A 15052-nucleotide genomic window follows, 5' to 3' on the forward strand; every position below is an offset into this window, starting at 1 on the left:
ACAATTGAGCAGACAAAATGTCTAGAGTTCATTTCAAGTGTGCTTTTTGCATTTGGAATTTGTGAGTCAACTCTCAAGTTGACAGAGATCCAAAGACTATCTAGTGAAGCAAGCCATCATTAGACTGAAAAAACAAAACAAACCCATCAGAGAGATAGCAAAAAAACATTAGGTGTGGCCAAAACAATTAGAATTCTTAAAAAGAAATAACGCACCACTGAGCTCAGCAACACCAAAAGATCTGAAGACATCAGAAACAACTGTGGTGGATGACCAAAGAATTCTTCCCCTAGTGAAGAAAACACCTTTCACAACAGTTGGCCAGATCAAGAACACTCTCAGGTTTAAGAGTGTCAAATGTCAACAATCAAGAGAAGACTACACCAGAGTGAATACAGAGGGTTCACCAAAAGATGTAAACCATTGGTGAGCCTCAAAAGCAGGAACGCCAGATTAGATTTTTTAAAAAGCCTTAACAGTGCTGGAACAACATCCTATGGACAGATGAGACCAAGATCAATTTGTACCAGAGTGATGGGAAGAGAAGAGAATGTTGAAGAGAAAAAAACTGCTTATGAACCTAGGCAGTGAAGCATGGTGGTAGTAGTGACATGTCATGGGCATGTATGGCTGTCAATGGAACTAGTTTTCTTGTGTTTATTGAGGATGTGACTGCTGACAAAAGCAGCAGGAGGGATTCTGAAGTGTTTCAGGCAGAATTTTCTGCTCATATTCAGCCAAATATTTCAGAACTCATTGGACGGCACCTCACAGCGCAGATGAAGAATGACCCAAAGCATACTGCAAAAGCAACCAGAGTTTTTCAAGGGAAAGAAGTGAAATGTTATGCAATGGCCAAGTCAATCACCTGACCTGAATGCGATTGAGCTTGCATTTCACTTACTGTAGACAAAATGGAAAGGAGAATGCTCCAAGAACAAGCAGGAACTGTAGAGGGTTGCTGTAGAGGCTTGGCAGAGCTCCACCAGGAATGAAACCCAGCAGCTGGTGATGTCTATGCGATTTAGACTTCAGGCTGTAATTGACTGCAAATGTTTTGCAACCAAGTATTAAAGAGTGAAAGTTTGATTACTAATAATTATTCTGTCCAATTACTTTTGGACCCTTAACAAGTGGGAGGCACATAAGCAAACTGTTGTAATTTCTACACCATTCACCTGATTTGGATGTAAATACCCCCAAATTAAAGCTAACAGTATGCAGATAAAGCACATCTTGTCGGTGTCATTTTAAATCAATTGTGTTGGTGTAGAGATAAAAATGTTGGAATTGAGTCGATGGACACATTTTTATGGACCTAACAGAACATGTATAGGCTGTCATCACAACTGATTCAATTCATGTTGTAATCCAAAACAATCCAGTTCAAGGATATAAAAGGACAAAGAGATATGTTGGTTCGCATCTGCATTTTAATGGGACAAAGCAAAAACACGTAATAAGATGAACATTATCAAAAAACCCTCAAAACAAAGGTTTTAATTTATTCGTAGGCACTGCCTATGTTTAATGGTCATCAGTTATTTTCAAATGAAATCAACTCAAATACGGCAACACAATTGGTCTCGTCTATTAAATGGGCAACAGTGCAAAATTCTGATCCACCCAGGTTTCCTGTCTTGATACTAAATACTTCATTAAAAAAAAAAATCAGCATTTTCATTTTATACACAGATTTATCGCAGTTCTAACAAAATGTTCAGTGCTGCAGAAAAGCAGCAAATTATTCTCCTTGAGTTCTCTGTAACAATTCTTAAAACCATATGGACCAGCATTTAACAGAGCCGCTAATGCCGTAGGAGTTGCAATGAAGCCCAAAAACCTTCCCCAAACCCCCTCCCACCCACCGACCTACCTACAAAACAAAAAAAGCAAGCAAGCAAGCATCCATAATCAACATTTGAGTTTTCTTTATATAGCGTCCCAACAGTTGAACACAGTTGTTTGGTTATTTACATACAGAACGGTATACTGTACTTAGAAGCCCTCAAAAAAACTGGAATGCAAAACAATTTAAAATACCTAAAATTTGCGTAACATCAAATTCTTGTGAAAACGTATTAATATTGTGCAATATTTATCTGCCCTCAAAGAAAAAATGCGGCAGTCATCCCTGCAATTGGTTTAGTTTGAGAAATTGAATGTCTAATTAAAAAAATACAACAGTTGACATCCATTTTATTCATTTTATAAACAAACTAAAAAAAAAAAATTGACATTTCACACGATTCGTTGGTGTCATCGCTCCTCTCAAAAAAACAAATTTTGCTTTTAAAATGGCAAGTCCAAAAAACAAGAAAGGCAAAGCTTCATATATTACAATATCAGCAGCTGAAATCGCTCGAAACAAACCAAAAATAAAGGCAAAATGAAAAAAGTTGCAGTTATTGTTGATTTTATTCATTTATAGTTAAAAATGGCATAGTCCTCTCCGAATAAGTCAGCCGGACACCAGGCCAGAGACTTGGGGATTTGTAAGGGTGTGTGTGTGTTTGTGTGAATACGTTTGTGTATCAGGGTGTGATGTTTAATCCGGGTGTAGGGCAACCCGACCCCACAATGACGAGCAAGATCTGCCTCAAAGTCTCAAATTACAGGTGGAGGACGAGGGAGAAAAACAAAAAAGAAAAATGGCACAGCGCCTCCCCCAGGCCAGGCATATCTTGACGTGTGTTTGAGTGTGTAGATCCCTGCAGTGGCCGCAGTGGAGTGCTAGAGTCGTCAATCGCCCCATCAGTGTGTGTGGTATCCTGCAGTGCCCATGGTGGACTGGTTGGCCAGGACGGTCCCGTTGACTCCCTGCGCAGGCTCTACGACACCTCCGTTGCTCACAGCACCCACACCGGCCCAGCCCGCACCAGCCTGTAAGTGACTACAAAACAATGGAGCTGTTAGCTGGTGGCATTGAAAAGCACAATTAGGATGTAAAGAGTTCACACTTAGATATTGCTTGATAATAGTAGCAGGTTTGACATGCTGTCCCGGGAGAGAACCCTGAGCTCGGAGATAATTGAGCCCCACTTGGTCAATGAGCATGTAAGGGGGTATGAGAACAGGTAGTTCAAGAGCTCCCCCTGGTTAAGGAGGAAAATAAGGGAGTAGTTTTAAGCTGCGGTCACACTAGAGTTTGTGAGTGCAAAATTCTGTCATACGTCACTTCGAAAAGGGGCAGGATTAAACAAGATTAGACATAAAAAAAAAAAAGCGAGTGATTGGTCCATGTTTTAAATTCCTGTCCAGAGAGGTCATTTTGATCCTCGATTGGTCTCACACAGTCATGTGATGTGATTTTGCAGTTCATCAAGCTTGAACTTTCCAACACATCGATCTGCGAAACGATGCACGAGCTTGCGTTTCCAGTCTGACGCATTACGTGTGTATGAATGAAAGTCTATGGCGAGAAAAGTCCAGTGTGACCAAGGCTTTAGACAGGCTACTTATAGTGAGTTTGAATTAATCTGATTAGTTTACTAATGATTAAAGATGAGACCAGCTACGATCAATCATCATGTGCTCCTTTCAAAATGAGCTTGTGAAACTTCACTTAGCAGACACTTCTTGTGAGGATTTATGTCGTGTTCTTCACAATACTAGAATTTTGGTCTTAATCGTTACTGTAATTTTATAAACATCCACTTTCCTGCTAATATTTGAGCACATACTCAAACACAGCTGATTGGCCATTTTGTTCACATGCTCAACAGAAATAGCGTTGACTGGCAGTAAGGACATTAGTTCACTGCCCGCACCTTCACAACCAATCACAGTTATTTCAGTTGAGCACGTGAACACAATGGCCAATCGGTAAGCGGTGTTTACATGCACACTCAATGGCACCTAAATGTTAGCGGAATATGGATTTATTAAAGATTTTAAATTTATGTACAGAGTGGTACCAAAATTCCAGTATCGTGACAACATAAGTGACGTCACAAGATACTGATCATGTGACTGGCTTTAAAGAAATGCACTTGATGTTAGTGAAGATCCCAAATGTTAAATTTAATTTAAAGCCAAGACTAGATTTGCCATATATTTAATGAAGTAACAGTAGCTGTATTGTGTAGGGAAGGATTGGAAGAAATACATTATTGTACATTATTTATTGTACTAGTAATGTAGACCTTTTAAAGGTATTAAAGAGGCCATGTAATACATCTTTATTGTTATCAAATCAACAGCAATTTTTCATTTGCCTTTTATTTGTGTGTGACTTACTTAGGCTCGTTTCTTATACAATTATCCCGGTTAGAATTTAACAATGTTAATGAAGCGCTATTTGTGCAGTTTTGCCTCTAATAGATGAAACTATAGATGACAAGATTATTTGAAAAACACATTTAATTGAATACATGTTATTGTTTTATTGAACAAATGTACCTCTCCATTGTATCCTCAGAGACCCAAAAATGTTTGATGATTTGACATTATGATCACATGTTAGAACATGCAGATGATGAGAAATATTTTTCTGCTATTTAAAAAGGTCAAATCCTGCTAAAAGGATTTTAAATTTTACATTTACACCATGCAATATCTGCCAGCCATTGAGACGTACTGACTGATTTGCTGTGTATAATTTCATGGTGAATCAAATACAAAACCTTTGTTTGCCTTTCAGAACCATAATTGCTGATTGCAAATAGCCTGTGGGATATGGCAAAAATGCAATCTCAATAATTATTTTCCATATTGTACAATGATGCTATACATTTCGATACAAGTTGATAATGCTTCCAGATTTAAAAGAGTACCCCGAGAATTACTAAAGCCACATTAATTAGAGGGTGCATTAAATGGCATAACATTTTCTGCCAATACATTTTCTGTGGCTGAAAATTCGGTACATCTCTAATATCAACACACTTCTAGATTCCCATTGTTGCACATTTCTGCTGTGTTATTGGCACTTAGGCCCCGTTTACACTAGTGCGTTTTAGTTTTAAAACGGCGTTTTAGAATGAAAACTATCTGTGTCCACACTAGCGTTTCACCCAGCGTTTCTGAACAGCTCTCCATCTACACCAAAACACTGAAAACGCACATCATGTGACTAAAAACACACTCTCAGGCAAGAGCTGCAGCCTATCTACCCAGGTGAGAGCTCTGCTCATCGGACTGCTTATTAAGAATCTCTCGCTGGATCTCACTATATTTATTAAACGTGACATTTCATTCATCTTGTCTATATCTAATGACATATTCCCCGACTTTGGTCATTGGAATCTATTACTTGTTCTCAGGTAACGTGTTTTGGCTAAGCGCAAAGATAAGTTATTAATGTAACCACGTAGCCTACATTCTGTATATTGACTGATCACTTGCCTTTATTTCCTATAATGTATAAATTAGAGCTGTTTTATACATTATAGTAGCAAAAACTAAATGCACCTACTATTTTATTTACCAGCCAATCCAGGCATGTTACAAGCAAAATACAAAAAGATGAATGAGATTAATATTTATATAAAAACATGTTTTTAATAAGTTGTTTGTTAATTCAATTTTAATATAACTGTTTGACATTTGACCACACGTTTCATTTTATCAGTTCAAATGTTGAGCAGTCTTAAGTTATAATTAAAACAGGTTTATACTTTTTTTGCATATAGCAAAGTATGTAAGGGTTCATCAATGGATCTACCTCAGAAAAATCGCAGAAATTAAACTTGACACCATCTACATTCGTGTTTTCATTATCCTGCTAAATGAGCGACTCTCTAACATTAGAGGCCTACATAATATTACATGCACATTGTATCTTGCAGACAAATGAAAATTAAATCTGTAGTTACACAAGGTATATTTTCAAGCCCAACTAGCACCAAAGTAGTCAATGATTCATCCAATTGTCTGATTGCATGACACTCACAGCAGCCTCAAACTTTTTCAAAACATTAAACAAAATGAAACCACGTAATCTTACTTGAAGCCCTGCTGATTCCAGGCCTGTCCGTACACGCCGTAAGTGGGTACCTGCCAGCCATTAGGGACATACTGACTAATTTGCTGTGCGTTGCCGTACCATTGTCCCCACTGGCCGTATGGTTGCGCAGCAAAACCAACTTTACTCTGCTAGAAAATAAAAAAAGAACAGAACATAAAACAGAGTCAGGGTTTCTGCAGGTTCCACCGAGTCAAAATAAAGACATTAGGGTCTTTAAGATTATGAATTAAATGTTACACTTGTCCAAGACTAAATTCCAAAGATATTTTTCTAATGTCCTAGTTGGCCCAGAGGAGAAAGAAGAAAAAAAAAAAAAAAAAAAATATATATATATATATATATATATATATATATATATATATATATATATATATATATATATATATATATATATATATATATATTTTATTTATTTATTTTTTTTTAATTAATTAATTATTAGCCACATATTTTAAATAGTGTCAAAAGAAGCAAACCCTATTTGTATACATACACCTTTTTTCAACAAACTTTCTTTAAAATAAGAACTTTTACAATTTTTTGTAAGAAAGATAATTAAACCATATTGGTAAATAGGAGTTAAGAAATAAAAATTTGTAAAACTTTTATTGAGATGGATTGTTGGTCACTGGAAAGGTGCTGGCCCGTTTGGGGTAGTTTTCCATAGACAAAGGAAAAATGAAAACTGGTTTAAAATAATTTAAGTTCTGTAACAAAATACTTTAGTCAGTTTAAGACATTAATACTTTAAATAAATACAGACACCCTGAGATTTAATTAACAGCAAACATTTTCCATAACTAGATTAAATTTTACAAGATTCCCAATGCTCTTATATATATATACACTGCTAGAACACTTCTAAACTATATTTAAAATAACAGAAAAAGATACTCCTGCTCACCTGGGGTACCTGCACCTGCTGCATGGGGCTCACCATGTCTGTAGTCTCCTTACCCCAGTAACATTTCACTATGTGACCTTCTAAGGACGTACCATTTACCGACACTATCGCATGAGCTGCACTTTCATGAGAGTTGAACCTGCAAATATTAAGAACACTCTTAGATCAACCTAATTGAAGAATTTAAGCATAACTACAACATCCCATTTTAATAGCATTGACATACCGCACAAACGAGTAGCCTTTGTCTGGGAATACTCGAACTTCCATGATTTGGCCAAAAGGGGAAAATGTTTGTCTCATGAGTTGTTCTTCAGGGGTAGAAAAATGAGAGAAGTTAAAAATTACTTTCCATTCATACTGGATTAAATTTAATAAAGTTGCATAAAATTGTCCAGCTTCAACTTTACAAAAGGGTAATATCTGGTAATCAATCAAATCTGGTACAAGTCGTTTCAGGTTATAACCTACAGCATACACTAACCTGTAAGGCCTGTAGTGACTCCACCACAATAGACAGTGCAGTTGCTGGGACTGGACTGATTCACTACTTCATCAAACGACAAGTGCTTGGTGTTCGCTGTGAAATACATTCAACAAATGTGGATTAACCTCTTTGCTCATTTCATACACTAATAAAATTCATTATCACTAGTCTCTGGAGTTTTTTTTAAAGATCGATTATACACTTATTACAACACAGCAGTATTTATGCAACGATTCCAAACATGCTCTTGCACGTACCATAATAAACGCTAAACCTGAATGACATCTTGACATGCCATACCGGAATTGAACGAGAACTGACTTCTAGTGAAAAATTACTTGGGTATGTCATCACATCAACGCTTTGCGTAATCTAATTCAACGTGGGAATTAGTGCAACAAAAGCCCTGCAAATTACTTTTAACTGTTACTTATCATTTATCAAAAAAAAAAAAAAACTGAACTCTAGATTTTAAAGATTTGCTTTGCCTCAAATATAGAATAGGGTTTATAATAATGATGATAATAAGAGTAATATATAAATATATACATTTGAAAAGAATATATAAATAAAATTAAGTGTCTGTATATTTATATAAACAGTTTCCAACTCAGAAAGCCAACAATTTAAAAGGTCAAGACACACTCAAGGACTTTTGAGATTTTAACAAATTTGTGCTTGAGCATCAGTTATGACAACATTAGCACCTGTTAGCTTTAATTGTGGGGAAAAGTGGATAATTTTGAGCTTTTTTCAGCTAATTTCATCTTCCGAGTTTAAAACAATTTTTGGGGCAAGATCAAAAATCGGTGATGTAGCGTGAATCTGCTAGTGGAGTGATGACACGTCTGATTCTCATTATAATTCATAGCAGAGTTTTCTTATCCTGTGAGAAGACCCTGCTTCCTAATTATTCATGAGAGCATGTGCTTTCTGAATGCAAGGCAGACCTGCCAAGCTGTGAGAACAAGTCTACATATGACAAGCAGTATTTAGCCATTTAGGGTCATATGTGGTTTTTCCCATGATTATTGGGGTTTGTTGCATGCGTTTCCCCGTGATGCTGTCAGAGACGATACAGCAAACCTTTTTATGTTCATCAACCATTTTTGTCGGGAGAGCTGTACCAGAACTGGAGAGTGGCAGAGTGTCTTTAATCAGTTGAGGTTGTTCCCATTCAGACACATGGCCTATCCATGCTGCTGTGTTCGCACGTTTAAAATCCTTCAGATTACCAGCAGGGTGAATGGTTGGAATAGACAGGCCAAGAGATCTGATGCACTGCTATTCAGACCCCCTAGCTTTTCGCGATTGCTAAATTCAATGCAAAAAAAATAAATAAATAAAATAGACAAAAAGTCAAAAATTACTATAATTATTATTTCTTTGCATATTAACTTTGTAAACTATAAAATCATGCTTCTCCAGTTTGTCTCATTTTGTGAGCCAAATGACAACATCAGTTCGCTCTCCTCTTTCTCCCCTGCTCTGCTAACCACACCCACTCCTCCCTCTGCTCACAGCGCTGCACACCCATTATGATCCTTTTTTTTTTTTTTTTAATTCTGAGGTAGACTTGAACCAAAGGAGAGAGAGTTTCATGGCCCTTCAGCACAAGTTAGGTTAGTTTCTCATGGTAACTGCGGGAAACAAATAAAGTTGAACACACTTTCATAAGTGGCTTTAGGTGCTGGCGGTTTTCTTGTAGCCCAGTTGGTCCTGATTTGCCGGCCACCCAACCACTGACCTCCCATCTGCTGAATGGCATTCTCCGCATCCTGTAAACAAAAACAAATGCGAACTTCAGTGCACAACAAAAAAATAGGAGCTTTTGGGATTTGCATTTAAATGCAGATGTTCCACACCCTGATTCTACTTCAGTGAAAACCCTGTATTTCCTGATGTAGGGATTGTGACTCACCCATTTGTTGAAGAATGAAACAAAACCATAGCCTTTTGACTTCCCCGTCGCCATGTCTTTCACTACACGTGCATCTCTTAAGGAAGAGAGAGAGGAAAGTCAGGAATGTTGATCACATATTTCATGTCTTAAAATAAAAACTAGCACCATCAGAAAACAGTTATAAGAGACAGTTACTATTTAATGAGATGAAAATCATGTTAGAAAACCAGTAAATCTACAGTAAGGTTGTATTAGTTAAAGATCCCCTATTATGGGTTTTTGAAAATGACCTCCCATGTAGTGTGTAGGTTTAAACCTGAAAGTGCAGTGTTTAAAACTATTAATTCATCTATAAAGAGTCGACTCATAGTGCTTAAAATGAATAGTCTTGATAACGAGTCTTTCCAATATGAAACTTAAGCCCCGTCCAATTGTTGCAAGCACAAACCTGGGAAAATTTAAACCCGCAGCCCTGCCCACTAACACTGTAGCAGATCCCAGTTGAATCAAGTCGTAAAGACTTGTGTGGTGGAGTTAAAATTGCGTGAGTTTTCCATGATAAATAACAAAACGGGAGGATTGTGGTAGATGGGTCGGAAATACGAGAGACTCTCTGGAAAAACAGGTGTTGGCAGGTATGTTCACACATACACTAAGCAATCTGACTACTTCAATATTGTTGATAAGCCGTGGTGGTAATTTCACTTAAACCTGGTTTTTACTTCTGTGTCAAGTGATGGGCGTAACCCATGGTGAATACAACGCACGTAGCTGTGCATTTATACTTCTGCTCGCCGTTTCGTTTGTTCTGCAATAACGCTTCCATAACGCTAGTTGGCAGTGAGGTGTTAATGTTCCTCTGTTTCGAGTTTCTTCACTGGTGTTTTGTTTTTTCTGAACGCTTCTTTAATGTACAAGTGGCTTAAACTCGCTCATTTTGAGGCAGGAACCGGCAGACGTGCAACAACTTTAACCATGAGGTAAACACACAACAAAACTTTCCATCCGGAGCTCCTTCACGGGACTCCACATTTATAAACAATCACTCCGTCGGTCTCGTGGACGATTTCTATTTTGGCTTCTAGCGTTTATGAAAAAACATTAATCGAGATAAAACAATTATTGCATCGTACCACCCCCTTTCAAGTGTTCACGTGAAAATTACTAAAAACATGTAATGTAATGTAATTTTTGCAGCATGGGATGAGCATCATTCATTGATGTGCATTCGAATCATTAATGTTTTTAAAAGCACAAAAGAGATTGCATGCTGTAGTGTATATGCGCTCAGCTTAGTCTCAGAGACCAAGTCATCTTAATGCGAGCGCTTTAATGGTCAAATACATGCAAATTTGTGTCAAAATGTGGTGTTTACTAATTATTTATATTAGGGTTGCACGGTTTACCAGTACTATGGTAGTATCGTGATACTTTGGCTCCAAAATACTGCCAGTGCTGCTGTAGTTTGTAAACAGTAGTATCGTCATTAATGGTCTATCCAAAAATAGTAAGAAGAAACATTGAAACAATTTTTGACCACTTAATTTAGCCTAATTGTGTTGGAAAATGTTCTTTCTGTAACATTTCATGAGGTATAATTTGTATCTTTATTTTAATGTATTTTAATATAATTTTTGCTAGTCAGTCATCTACAAAACAAAAAAAACACTTTAGGTGAAGTGATGTGCAAAGAATACTTTTATCAATAACAAGGGAATTATGAATTAACTTCAAATATGCCCATTATAACATATAAAACCGTTTTTCTTCTTATTCTTTTTATAATTTAAGTTACAAATTACCGTATCGCAATACTACTTGGTATCGTGATACTTTAACTGGTATAGTATTGTAACATAAATTAATGGTATCGCGACAACCCTAATTAATATTAACCCTCATTTATGTAATAAACAAACGAGTTGAGAATCAAAAGACGTGAAAGTGAAACCATATATCACAACAGTAGTTTCTTCTGCAGACAATCAAAAAATATATATTGCTTAAGGGAGGGGGGGCTTATAATATTGACCTTAAATAGGTTTCAAAATATTTAAACCTGCTTTTATTCCAGCCAAAATAAAGCAAATAGGACTTTTTCCAGAAGAAAAAATACTGTAGGAAATACTGTGAAAAATTATTTGCTCTGTTAAACATCATTAGGGAAAATATTTATAAAAAATAAAAAAATTACATGAGGGTAATAATTTTGACTATATACTTTTTAATAAACATGATTACGATTAGAACCAAAATAATCATGATTATGATTTTTCCCTTATAATAACGATAATTATAATTATGTATAAAACTACTTTTGTTTGACAAAGCAAGACAGAGTCTCCCAACACAATTTTAATGTAACATTTTACTTTACATTTATACTTTAATCTTAATGTTTATTATAATCACAATTTTTAAAATAAATAATTATAAATAAAACTATGCATTTTAACTTACGATATCCTGCCAAAAGGTGCAAAGGCAGCTCTGATGTCATCAGTGGTGATTTCTGGACTGAGGTCTCCAACAAAGACGTGGAAGTGATCTAAGGACACCAGACAAAAGATACTTGAATTAATGACACACCCATTATAATATTCAGACTAAATGCTAAATATTATCAACCAATCATTGTTTGGGGATATTATAGGAATCAAGAAAAAAACACTCACTGCTTGTGTCTTTTTTCTGGCTGCTTGGTGATGTTGCCCAATTGACCTTTACCTCCTAGAGGAGAGGAGTAGAGAGAGAAAATATTGAGAGAAATAAAATTATACAGACATGGTCATGTTGCTGTTTTCCATTTATCTTCTTAACACAATAGCTGTGTGAATGTGCAGCAGAGAAGAGGGAGACCTGACCATAAACATTTCTTACTTCACTATTCTAGTCTGAAATTGTTTGAATAGGTGAAAAAGAAGTAGTACAAAAATAATCTAAATAACAATGGACTTGCAAAACAAGATAAATTACCTACTTCTAATACTACTCAAATCGTACTTCATTAGCTGTTGAAAATATCATATTTTGAACTGAAATCAAATGGCTGATTTTACTGTACTGTTTAATCTAATGGTAATCTAGATATTTGATTTGATGTAATATGGATTGTTCTTCAAAATTTAAAGTCAATAAGATGACCCCTTAAATTAAACATTTTATTCAGCAAATCAGTCAAAATATTTATTAGTTCCCTAATATGATGCAAATTACAAATCTACTTTCAAACACTGATGAGAAATTATACTTAATATATTTACATAATATTACAAATATTACCACCAACTTATCTAGCATATGTTTTTACACCGTGGATGCCCTTCCAGCCACAACTCAGTACTTGGAAACAGGAATAGTTATTCATTTATAACAATATTCCAGAATAATATGGTTTTACTACATTTTTCTTAACAAACTGTTTTAAAATCTTTTTGATCCATAACTTGGAATGGTAATATTCAGCAAGACATCTTAAATATTATTTATGAACTACTAAGATGACAAGACCGCAAGTGAGTGTGGGTGTCATTTATAGTGTTTTTCATAATGTTGCCTTATGTATTTTGGATGTGGTGATGGTTTGTGGTAAATCAAATAAAAACTAGATGAATTTTAGAATTAAATAAAATTCAATTAAGAGCTTTAAAGAGGTGCCTCTTTATGTGGACGCACTTATTACTATTACATTATTTTGTTAAATCAAATAATAAATCAACAAATTTCTTATGGGAGGAGAATGTTTTTTCCCTATATAGTCCATTTTTGGGGATTTAAACAATTACAATGGTCCTGCTTTACATTTTTAATTTTCATAGCATCCGAGAATCCAAACAACGTGCAACTATTGATAAATAATCCCATGTCAGGTGTTTGAACATAAAATTAACATTGAATTGCCTCTTGTTAAAGTTGAAATAGTGACAACGAGAAGGAAATTTTCATGGGCCAATGACATCATATTGAAATATAGGTCTATAGGTCACCATCTCAAACTCTCCTTTTTAGTTCACACTGTACATCCAGTTCACAAGCTAAATATTGACCTCAAAATCATGTGGTCAAGTTTAATACACATAAGATTTTAACAGTCCCACCCTCCCGTCCCAGCCCAACTCACCCTGTAGATACGATAGCTTACCTTACCCATTATTTTACGCCCATTCATGGCTGCGAGCGAGGCCGCTGCGTGCCTATGTTCGAAGAACTCCACAAAGCAGTATGGATCGTTACCTGCCGTCTGAAAGCAAACAAGTACAATTAGACATCAAATTAATTTCTTATATCAAGTCTTTGAAAAAGAAACCTTGTTAATATGTAACATTAAAAGGGGAAATAAGGTGTTGCTTTTAAACATTACTAAAAGAGCATTTCAATATGGGCACAGTGTGTGTGTGTGTGTGTGTGTATTTATATACACACACACATACATACGTGTGCCTGTCTGTTTGTGTATCACAATGATGGTCAAAAACTTGCATTAATATACGTGTTAAAATATACTCACATCGACAATCATTTTACAGCTCTTGCAGGGGCCAATCTGACCAAAGAGCTGCATAATAAGGGCCTCGGTCACATCTCGAGACAGGTTTCCGACATACCTGCATTTAAAATAAGGTTTAATATTAAAAAGGAGGATAAGCAAATAAGAGTGAGTGGCCTGTTGAATTCAAGAAACCTTTATTTAAATCTATAATCTGATACACTAATTATAGGGGTCCAGGCACGCACTATGTGGCATCTTCAAGTACCTGAATCAAAATGATCCGCCTAATCTACATTACAAAAGAACTCGGTAGGCATGAGGACCCACGGGCCGCTACTTAACCTTAAAAACCTCATTAGCCATCCGGCAACGAGCTGCTTATTATTATCGTATGTACAGGTTTCAAACAAAGACATGACAAAACAGAGCAGAGGAGCACGCACGAGCGCGCAGCCAGCAACAAAAGCCCTCACTGTCGGATACGAGCAGTCTGATAAGACCAAAATAAGAACCATTTTAACATATATTAATCTATATTTACATTCGGGCTGAGTGTCAACAGTTTAAACATTGTGCGTTATAAATACATATCTGAACGCATGAGACGGATTCTTTGTCTACCAAAGCTGTAAAGACAATGAGCTTTCAGTAAGTACAAGGCAACTTCACGCACTCAAACACAGACAGCAGTGTGCGAGTGTGTGTGCTCGCGCCGTGCTCTGGCCTCTAAAGGCCTGCTGCAATTATCCAAATTAACTCACTAACTAGCACATGGTGTGCGAGATGCTTTAAATCACACGACTGGCCTTTGTCTCCCGATATTGAGCCCTAAATCTAGTGTGAATTTTTCATTCCAGCATTCAGGGCTTTTGTTTGGGGCTCAGATTTTACACGTCTGCTTTGTGGTTGTAGTTCCTTTAGCATCACAGTCAGGACTGCTTAGAGCTGCCGTTACGCGTCAGTTAAGAGAAATGACAAAGCAGAGAGTGTTTTTTTTAAACTATGGCTTGGCATGATGTGAAGTTGGCTGTCTAAAGTACTAGAGTATAATGCCGATATACGTACAGGGTCTTGGGCTGCTCGTCGTCCATCATATTTTCCTGATAGAATTAAGACACCGAACCCTGAGAGAAACTCCTCTTGTGTCGATTGTGAGATGATCTCGCGTTCCACCCGTGTCTCGCTTTTTCCAGTGTTGTTACCCTCTCTGATCTCCGTCAAACCTGTTATAATGAGAGTAAATGTGAAATGCCGCCTCGGCTGACTCCAGTTATGAACAATGGAAAGGCGACATAAGATGG

At 36.4% G+C, this 15052-nt stretch overlaps 1 protein-coding gene across 2 annotated transcripts; it reads right to left on the bottom strand.

Moving 5' to 3' along the window:
- Positions 1-1415: 1415 nt before the first annotated feature.
- Positions 1416-15032, bottom strand: tia1 (TIA1 cytotoxic granule-associated RNA binding protein). Of its 2 annotated transcripts, none has more exons than XM_009301867.4 (12): positions 14817-15032; positions 13770-13866; positions 13404-13502; positions 11938-11992; positions 11723-11810; positions 9281-9356; positions 9029-9137; positions 7357-7452; positions 7099-7183; positions 6873-7011; positions 5948-6093; positions 1416-2893 (listed from the first exon to the last, which is right to left on the bottom strand). In XM_009301867.4, the coding sequence occupies exons 1-12, from the start codon at positions 14843-14845 to the stop codon at positions 2755-2757; spliced, it is 1158 nt and encodes a 385-aa protein (XP_009300142.1). In that variant the 5' UTR covers positions 14846-15032; the 3' UTR covers positions 1416-2754.
- Between the last annotated feature and the right edge of the window lie 20 nt (positions 15033-15052).

The sequence above is a fragment of the Danio rerio genome, chromosome 5, assembly GCF_049306965.1.
Source record: "Danio rerio strain Tuebingen ecotype United States chromosome 5, GRCz12tu, whole genome shotgun sequence".
In the NCBI taxonomy this organism is placed as follows: Eukaryota; Metazoa; Chordata; class Actinopteri; order Cypriniformes; family Danionidae; genus Danio; species Danio rerio.